This window comes from Nuphar pumila, chromosome 14 (genome assembly GCF_984573655.1).
Source record: "Nuphar pumila chromosome 14, dmNupPumi1.hap1.1, whole genome shotgun sequence".
In the NCBI taxonomy this organism is placed as follows: domain Eukaryota; kingdom Viridiplantae; phylum Streptophyta; class Magnoliopsida; order Nymphaeales; family Nymphaeaceae; genus Nuphar; species Nuphar pumila.
This window is the reverse complement of record NC_143262.1, coordinates 381,246-391,281: the sequence shown is the minus strand read 5'-3', so window position 1 is coordinate 391,281 and position 10,036 is coordinate 381,246. Positions and strand designations below refer to the sequence as shown.

The 10,036-nt window shown below is 36.1% G+C and overlaps 1 protein-coding gene across 1 annotated transcript; it reads left to right on the top strand.

Moving 5' to 3' along the window:
* Nucleotides 1–9,108: 9,108 nt before the first annotated feature.
* On the top strand, nt 9,109–9,609 carry LOC149815998 (uncharacterized). The gene has a single exon (XM_089987999.1). The coding sequence runs from the start codon at nt 9,109–9,111 to the stop codon at nt 9,607–9,609; it is 501 nt and encodes a 166-aa protein (XP_089844125.1).
* Nucleotides 9,610–10,036: the final 427 nt, after the last annotated feature.

Sequence of the window (10,036 nt, the reverse complement as noted above, 5' to 3'; positions counted from 1 at the left end):
AGGTGTCTGCTTTCCAATATGTGCCTCGATCCTCTCTCTTTCTCTACTTAGCAATAGGGATATAGCAAGGTGGGCCTAGCACAGTTTTGACCGTGGATGGAGGACATGAAACGAGGAATGAACTGGGAATGGAGGTTAAAATTAAAACCTAAAACCTGTGCGAGGATGGATTTACTTTTGTTCTTTGATCCTCATTAAAAAAATTACTATTAGACATTTATACATATTATAAAATCTTATATATTCTTAAGACTAACATAAAATCCTTTATCGAATTTCTCTCCTCTCCTTCCTCTAACAAATGAAGGATCGGAGAAATGGAGCCCTGCTCTGCCTCACCCTGTTTAAACAGGAGTGGAAGACATGAAATGAAACGAAGAATGAAGTGGATATGGAGGTTAAAATCAAAACTCATGTAGGAATGGAAGGCAAAATTTTGAGACAGGACAAGAGTGGAGACCTTGTCCCCGCCCCGGTCCACTGCCATCCCTACTTAGCAGTAGCTATATATATATAAAAAGAGAGAGTGTTGTATATATCACGCAGATGAGGGATCCATCAATGTAAGAACTACAAGGCGAGGGCAGAGTCCAGATCCACTCTTGTTTGCAGGAATTTTTTTGGTAACTAAAAAACCGCGGCTAAAAAAACACAATTTTGTGATATAAAAAATCATATTTTTTCATAAAAGGATAGACCCTTATTAAATCAACCATGCTAAATTTGTGTCTGAGGTCAGATTTGACCCAAACAACTTGCATCCCATAAGATTCAGAAGGGATATGAGTATGGGATCTGCTTTCCGCAAAGATGCATGTGCGTTAAGTGGTTCGAAGGGTCACCGAAGTGAGAATCATGAAAGGGACATTGAGACCCCAGTGCAGTGCAACAGATACCCCCAAGAGCAGTTTCATTCTGTTGAGCTCGTTCATAGTTTTTGGGCTTTTTTATCCTCACCCCCCAATGATCTTCAAATTACAGGTGCAACAGCCCACAATATTGATTCTTTTTTTATCAACATGGAGTAACCACCACTATGGTTTGGACGTTCCAGTACAGGTAAAAGGTGTCACGTTGACCATGGACTGGAGATGGTGTCCGCATTGTAAAACTTCACGAGTACACTTGTTTATTCACCCGGTACATTTTCTTATTTGACTTGGATCTAACACTGAATGACACGCCTCTGGGATTGAGCTTGGGGCGGGTTGGATCGTACATTTACAACATTTTCTTGAATTCATAGCTTCTTTGAACGAAATTTTGAAAAATGCAAAAGAATAAAGAATGAATCAATTTTTTGAATCACATATTGACCTGATTAATTTTATATAAATATATATATATATATGGTCACTAGAATGTGAGAAATGAAATATGAGAAAATATTGGCATTTCCAACACTTTTTTGCAAATACAACCATGTGGATGTGCTTGGCATGATGAATTTGCTAGGAACCAACTATTGGATAGTGTATTTTTGATGAAAATGTGATTTCTGAATGCTTGAATATTTATGAAGATTATGAGCTATTGATTTCAAAGCCTTAACAAAATCTCATTTATGCTTCAAAATTGAATTATTCAAGAGCGGGTTCTTATATAACCAAGCATGTAGATCACACCACCGAGGTTGTATCCCATGTGGTAAGTGGGGTCTTGTGCCAAGCTGAAGAACCAGGTTCGAATCCCTCTGCCACATGGGGCTTAAGAGATATCTAGTAAGGATCAGCCTAACCCTAGCTTGCCTTTCAAAACAAGAAAAGCATGTAGATCACATCTATATGGTTAGATTTAAGAAAAAAGAATAAAAAAAACATGAAAAATCATGGTCCACATTAGTTCTCATATTCTAGTGACTATATATATATATATATATATATATATAGAGAGAGAGAGAGAGAGAGAGAGAGAGAGAGAAATGAGTTCAACCAGCTCTTGTTTTGGGCTGGTCAAACCACTGTCACGTGAATCGTCCATTCATAGATCGAACGGTTTAGATATGTGAATGTTTGAACATTGTCCAATGCCCAGCAAAAAGAATTTTTCCCGCCCTAGGGACCTCCCCTTTGTGCCCACCCTAGTAGGATCCTTCTTCTTCTTCTTCTTCTTCTTCTTCTTCTTTTCGTTCCTTCTCCCATTTTCTTTCTTCCCTTCTTCTCCTTCTTTGTCTGTTACTTCTTCCTTTTCTTTTCTTATTCTCTCTTCCTCCTACCTCCACCCCCCCCCCCCCACCATGTGTCACTTGCTACAGGAAAATAAAGCACCTAAATGAAACATGCTATTGGTTTTTCATGAATTTCTGGTGTTTTTTAAAAAATTATAATTGTACCCATCTATATGTTTGTTTTTTAGGAATCAATTCTTAGAGCATTTGATTTTGATGTGTGGACACGTTTTTATACGGTTTCAAAAATCAATGGCTTACAATTTTCATAATTTTTAGGCACCAAATACCAATTTTTTCATCCAAAATGCATGAAGTGTAGATTTCTAGTAAATCAATCATGTTGAACACAACTATGAGATCAAAATTTTGAAAAAAAAACACTGAAAATTTATGTTTAATAGGTTTCATATTTAGTAGGTTCCCATTTCCCTATATATAGGATTGATATTTGGAGCCTCAAAAATTTACAAAGATTTTGGATAGTTGAGTTTTTGAACCTTATAAAAACCCACTCATACATCGGAATTGAATGCTTCAAGAGCTGATCCCTAAAAAATCAAGTACATAGATCACATCTGTACGATCAGAATTTAAAAATAAAATAAAATAAATCTTAAAAACCCATTTAGCATATATATATATATATTATTTATTTATTTATTTATTTATATATATATCCCATCGGTAGCTTGTGGGCTGGCCCAACCTAACAAAAGATTTTGTTGGGTCAGGTTTAAGCCCAGCTTGGGTCAGGCCACAAGCTGCCCAGTATGTTGTCCAGCCCTACGTAATCTTATTCTTCAACACTCAAACATGTGCCATTTAGAACATGGGAGATGGGTGGCACATATTTTTTGTGCAATGACATTTCACCTGATTTGGCCTTCATTAAGAATGGTTAATGATGAGTAACTCGAAAATTCATGAGGTTCACAATGAAATCAAGGACATATTAGTTTGTTTTTTTTGTTAGTTAGGCACAATTAATTGATAATTTTTTTTTGAAAAATGACTGCACTGTACAACAAATATGACATATTTTCGTAAATGCCCTAAAATTTTTGAAATTTGCCTGTTGTCCAAATCTACAAATAGAAAACTTTTTAAGACCTTTTTATCCTTCACACAAGCGAACCTCACAAAGTTTGAGTGATATATCGTTCTGCCCGTCAGCTAATGCAAAACCTCACTTAAATGTATATTATATTCACACATTTTTTTGTGGATCTCAAGAAGCATGCAAAAAATGATATTATTTATGTGATCTTCTTTAATAATCGTAAAATTGATAATATCATATTTAAATCGCATATTTCATACCAAAGTTGTGGGAAACCATGTGAACCTCCTTTATTAAATGTATGTTCACAACTATTTCTTGTGGTCTTTATAAAGTGCGTAAATATAACTTATGTGAACATTATTATGATCGTAACTTCACAAATACCTTAGTGAAATCATATATTTTATATCAAAATCATTGGAAACTATGTAAACCTGCTTCATGTAACCCTCACTTAAATATAAATTTGCATATTATGTTTGCGGCACTCACAAAGTGCGCAAATATAACTCATGTGATCCTTCTTTAATCGTCTTGGCAAAAAACAGACTAAAATCGATATTTTATAAGAAGATCGCATATATAATTTTGCATAGAGACACAAATATGTTATTAACTACGCAAATATCATAGTAAAACCAAATATCTAAATTTGTGATATTTTTTGTTGTTTGTGGTTTTCCTACTAGAATAAATGTGACTCTTGGGGGTATAAAAAGAGAGTGTCTATACCCCGGGGCTATTTTGCATATTCTAAAGTTTCTTTGTGGCCCTCAACTTTCTTGATCTTTTGCAAAAAAAAAAATTATCAATTTTTTTGTCAGCTATTTCTCGCAACTTTTTTGATGATTCATTGGCATTACTTCAATGTTGTGTTTTTCAAATTCATCGATGGTGAGTTTCTCGGTAAGCACATTCTTAACGATGAGTTTTTTATAAGCATAATATTTTTGATGAGTTTTTTCTGTAAGCACATTCTTAACGATGAGCTTTTTCAGTAAGCATAATATTTTTGATGAGTTTTTCGATAACCTTTTTTCTCAATGTTTATAAAATATCTAGAACAATAAGGCTACATATTTCAACATTTTTCTATATTATTGCATCTCCTCTCATGTACCTTTTTTTATCCTTCACACAATAAATATGTCTGCAATCAATACATTAAAAAATGTAAGAAACTGTAGTAATATTTGTAACGCCCCAAAAATTTTAACTTGCAAAATTTTAAAAAAAATAAAATTTTATAGTTAATTCGTTTTCAGAGTTAAAATGATAGTTCAATAGAATAATAGTTTTAAAAAATCAAGTTAGCGAACCCTAGGTAGGCTACAGGCAAAACCTTCAGCAAATTGATTGGGTCCTGAAATATCACAAATTTGGGCTCGCATTTCCACACAATCATTTGAAACCATAAAGATTCAAACAAACCGATTAGATAGAAATAGTTTTATACAAATTCTACATACAAAATGCCAAAAATGTGCTTAGGAGCAAACAATAGAGAGGATGGATTCTTGATATTTCTACGTCATTGTGCGATCTTCTGTAGCAGTAGTCTACTCGTCACTTAGATCCCATAAAAAGGGTCAGATTCATGAAAGCCTGGTAGGTACAATAATGTTATGTAGTTGTACATAACTAATACAATTATTAATCTTGATTCAAAATATTATGTCACATGCAACTGAAAGATCTGGAATTTGTATAAGCAGAGTATCATTTCTATTTTGAATAAATAGTGTGTGCATAATGTCTTTGTTTCAATATACACCTACCTCTAAGTACTCACAGGATAAAATCGTAGAAATAACTAAAACCATGCAGGGGCTTATTATTTTATGTAGATTGATGACTCGAAAGACTAGCTGAGTTTGATTCAAAGAAGATGATATGGTAACCGAGAAAGAACTCCCAAGAGGCTGAAAATAAACAAGGGTGCATCCTAACTTCTACTGAAATTGTGGGATCTACCACCTAGAATAATAATTGATAGTCATGTCCCTAACTCCAATGATTGAGGATATTGAATCATTGTCACTCATGGGGCGTAGTTGTTAACAACTTGTTCATTGAAGTTTGTACCTCCTATCCTCTCCAGATAGCAATTATGGGCGAATGACTTAATGGATTCTCTATCATTAAACAGATCTTACCATTTTTGGTATATACCTCACTCTGGTAGGCATCATCTATTGGATCTGGGTAGGTTCTCAAGTTTGTTATTGTTGTAAGACATTCACCATGCCCTGGTCTTGAAACATCTTGCCTATGAAGGCGATCTCCGAATTTACATGCAAATTTTTTATAAGATGGTGCATTGTTGCACTGTCAGGTTTGTCAAAACTTTGACTCATTCATAAGTGTATGGGCATGACTTGCATGTCTTACAGTACAAGATGATGATAAACAATTTGGTTTTCAGAAAAAAACAAGGCTTTTGGTTTTTTTTAAAATCCAACAAGGGTATTCTAAGAGATTATCTTTTATCAAAATGATATTTTCATCCTCAAGTTGAGGTAGATTTAGGTTATTCTCAGATGCATACAAGGAAACTTGATATACTTGCAAACCAGCTCCACGTAATCAAAGTTTCATATTTTTCTCATTCAAAAACAGTTTTGGTTGGGTATTGCTGAAACATATCGAACTTATTTCTTTTTTTAATAATCTCTTAATGTTCAAATCGTGCAGGGTTAAAGTATTATAAAATTCAATAATTGGGAATGTCTAATGCAAGCATAAAATCTTGCACACATGTTTATTGAAAAATCATTAAAGCATGCGTACGTACATTAAAGTATGTGTACATAAGCAAATCATGCGTAATTTAATAAAGTAAGCATACACAAAACTGTGTACGTAAATAAATGCATATGTAATTTAAAGAAAGCAGAGTCTGCATAAATGCACGCGTAATTTAAATGAAGCAAGCATACACAAAGCTGCATATATAAATAAATGCACACATAATTTAAATAAAGCAGGAGTATGCAAAACTGCATATTGAAATAAATCATACATATATATATATGATAAAGTTGTGACCGCATAAATATCATCATAAATAAATGCGTGTGTAATTTAAATAAAGTGAAAGTACCTGAAATGGCATACTTAAATAACTCATGCATATATATGAATGTATATATGTATAATAATAATAATAATAATACATATATAATTATAAATATATATATATATTTATTTTTGACGTAAATATAAAACACATATATTAGAATTGCAACATTGTTATCATTGCGTGTATTTTTCCTACCTCAGAAAAAGTGAGCTCTTTCGAAAGTGGCAACTTGCTCATGCCTTGGTATTTAGGCTAGAGATACAAAAGTTCATAGATTGAGCGAGTTTGAAGCGCTCAAAAGATTCTTGCAAAAACTGTGGCGAGATTCATGATTAAAAATATATTGTTGGCAGAGGTGGCAATTACGGCGGCACTGTGGTCAAATCCGAACCGATTTTGAGCTGACTGAACTAAGTCGGGCTTGGTTAAGCATAACCGAGCGAGGTTTTGTTGGTTTAAGTCGAGCTGGTCTCGGCTTAGGCTAAACCAAGCCGAGCTTGGTATCGGTCAAACTGAGTTGGCTCAATTTAAGAATGAACCAAGCTCACTCGGTTGTGAAGTAAACCAAGCTGGCTCAAATCGGCCTAACTTGGCTACCATTGAACCGAGCCAGCTTGAACAAGCATGGTTGGAGTTTGCTAACGTGGCTTCGTTAGGGCTTAGTCGAGTCGGGCTTGGTTGAGTTCAAGCCGAGCTCAAAAACCAAGATATAAGGGGTGTGGATCAGCTAGGGCTCGACCGAGCCGAGCTCGGTTGAGCTCAGCTCGTTCGAGCTCAAACACAACAGTCCAAGAGGGAGGGGCTTGACTGGACTGAGGCTTAACCGAGCAAGGCTCAAAAGTCTATAAGAGAGTTGGCTCAACCTGGCTAGGGAGCCTCGAGCCTAGCCCAAAACCATTAGGTGTCAGAGCTATGGACGCCACCGGCCAGCCCCAACACTACGTGTGGTTCGTGGGGGCTCAACTGAGTCAATCTCAGTCCCCCACCAACCCAAAAGGCACCTGAGTGCACGGTGGCATAGGTCACCCTGGCTCAGGGTGGCTCGACTAAGGGGCAGCAACAGCAATTGCTGTTATTGTTGAAAGATTAGAGAAAGCGACGATAGCAGCCTTGATGGCTACTGTCGTGGGTTGTCGGTGTTGGTGTGTGTGGCCATGAGTTGCACGTTGTGCTTATCCATGAGTAGGCTTGTTCATGGATAAGTTAAGTTTGTTTTATAAATCAACCTTTTTATTTAAATTTCAAACTCTGGTTTATCAAATACATTGAACTCACCGATATTCTCTCAACTGTCTGCTGAGCCGAGAGAGAGAATCCGAAGGCTATATAAACATGGGACTCAGCCTCTATGGTGATATGCAATACAGCACACTGTGAAGCCTTTGAAGCAAACCTCCAAGCTTCAAACTATCCTCTGCTCTTTCTTTTCCCTCTTCACTCTCTGCTACCGCACCTCAACCTCTCTGCTGACGCCACCACTGAGGACCTTCCGTTGCGCCACCTCAACAGTGCTATCAGATCTAAGGTTCGAGGATGCTCATCAACACATATGGCCTCCAACGTGCAAAGAAGAAACAAACACAAAAAAAAGGGAGGGAAAGGTAAGAGCTACTGGTCTTTAAGCTTCCCATTTTTTTGTCTCTAAAACAGAGACCTCTGTTTATTTTTGCCTGCCTCTAAAAAGCCCAACCAGAAAAATAGAAACCTCTGTTTATTTTGCCTGCCTCTGAAAACCCCAACCAGGAAAATAGAGACCTGCCTATTTTTATATATTGTCTATCTCTGAAAATCAAACCAAAAACCAAAGTCGATACTTACCTGTTCTTCTTTGTACACCAAAAGAAAACAAAAAGGAAGGAAAACAAAGAGACAGACCGAAGAATATATATATATATATACATAGGTTTTGTCGCCGAAAAGACATCAATTTTCTGCCTTTTTTCCTGCAGCACCGATCTATTAGAGGTAAAAGGCCTCCCGCCTGTTTTACTATTGCTCCGTGACTGAAAAAGGAAATTACAAACACAGAATCGGAAAAACAAAAAACAAAGAAAGGAAAAAACCATAAACCATAAAAAAAAAGTGGTTTGGCCTCGGATTTGAGCGCAGGGAAAACCTGCGTCAAGGAAAACAAACCCTAATAGGAGGTCGGCCCATCGCCGCCGAAGAACGGTCGGAAAATTTTTTGGTCGTTTCATCTTCTAAGGAAGCTCCACCATAGAAAGAGGCATTGGACATGTGTCAGAGGGAGCCTACAACGAAAACATCAAACCCAACCACAGAGTCGGGCTATCGCCACCGGAGATCGGCCGGAAAAATTGGTTTCCCATTTTTCTGGAGCACCGGCGTAGAAGAGAGAGAAAACCCGACGCCTTTTTGAGTCGATTTCAACCTGTTCGGGGCTTAAATAGCCCAAAAGGTAAAAACACCCCTTTGTCCCTAGATGTTTTACATATTTTAAAAAGAAGGTTAAAATAAAATATTCTATAACCCGTATACATTTTCAAAAGTATTTGCTAAAAAGGGTCTATGACTTTGAAATTTCTGAAAAATTAACAGAAATAGTTATATTTCTCATTTAACACCTAGAATAATTTTTTAATTTTAAAAAAAAAACCCTTACTCCTATTAAATTTAAAAAAAAAACTTGTTTAAATTCTGTTTAAGACCAAAATTAGGTCTATTTAGAATAAAGAAACATGTTTAGTCTGACAAAGATGTTCCTTTTGTTTTTTATTGTTCCTTTGTGTTAACTTACCATAAATAAATTAAATTAAAATTGGTTAGTACAAAATGGCTAGTCGTGTTTGTGCCTCCGAATTAGCGAAAACAGACAAGTTAAATGGGACCAAATTTCTTGTCTGGAAAAGGCGGATCCCTTTAGCTCTAACCCTGGAAGGACTGGAATATGTCCTTAGTATGTCTATAGAAAAACTGAATGACGAATCATCTAAAGAACAAGTAATCAAATTCAGAAAATTTCAAAAAGATGATCTGATGGCAAGGACCATCATGCTCACCTACATGGACGATGATTTGATCAGAGTCTTTGAAGATTATAAAACCGCTAAAAAAATGATGGAGGCCATCGGCACCAAGTATGACACCACATCTGAAGTCAACATTCAATTGTTACTCGAACAATACAACTCATATAGGATGAAAGAGAGTGACAGTGTTGTAGATCACGTTAATAAAATGTTGGTCATGGCTAAAGACCTAGCCATTGCTGGAAATGTAATTCCAGATAAAATGCAGGTGTCCACCATACTGAATAACCTCCCACATTCGTAGAAAATGGTGACCACTCAGTTAAGATTAAATTCAAAGAATTTAAACTTGACTGAGCTGCCCCTACATTTAGCCATAGAACAAGAACACATGGCTAATGAGAAGAAGTCTGGATTGATGGTGGTTCAAGACACACCATCTCATAGCCAAGTACTTTTTAAGCAAAATAACTTTAAAAAGAAGGATAATGGAAAGTTCCATAAAGGACAAAGTGCAGGTTTCAAACCTCAAGGCCACAAAGGCTTATAAGTCAAGTGCTTTAAGTGCGGCAAGATGGGACACATCCAGAAGAACTGTAGGACGAAATTTTCCAATAACAGGAGCAACTGGAATGGTGGGAGATACAACAACAATTCAAGCAAAAATCAAGACAGAAAAGAAGTCATTTGTGTTGTATTTGAATGTCACTTTGCGAATGAAGAACTCTCAG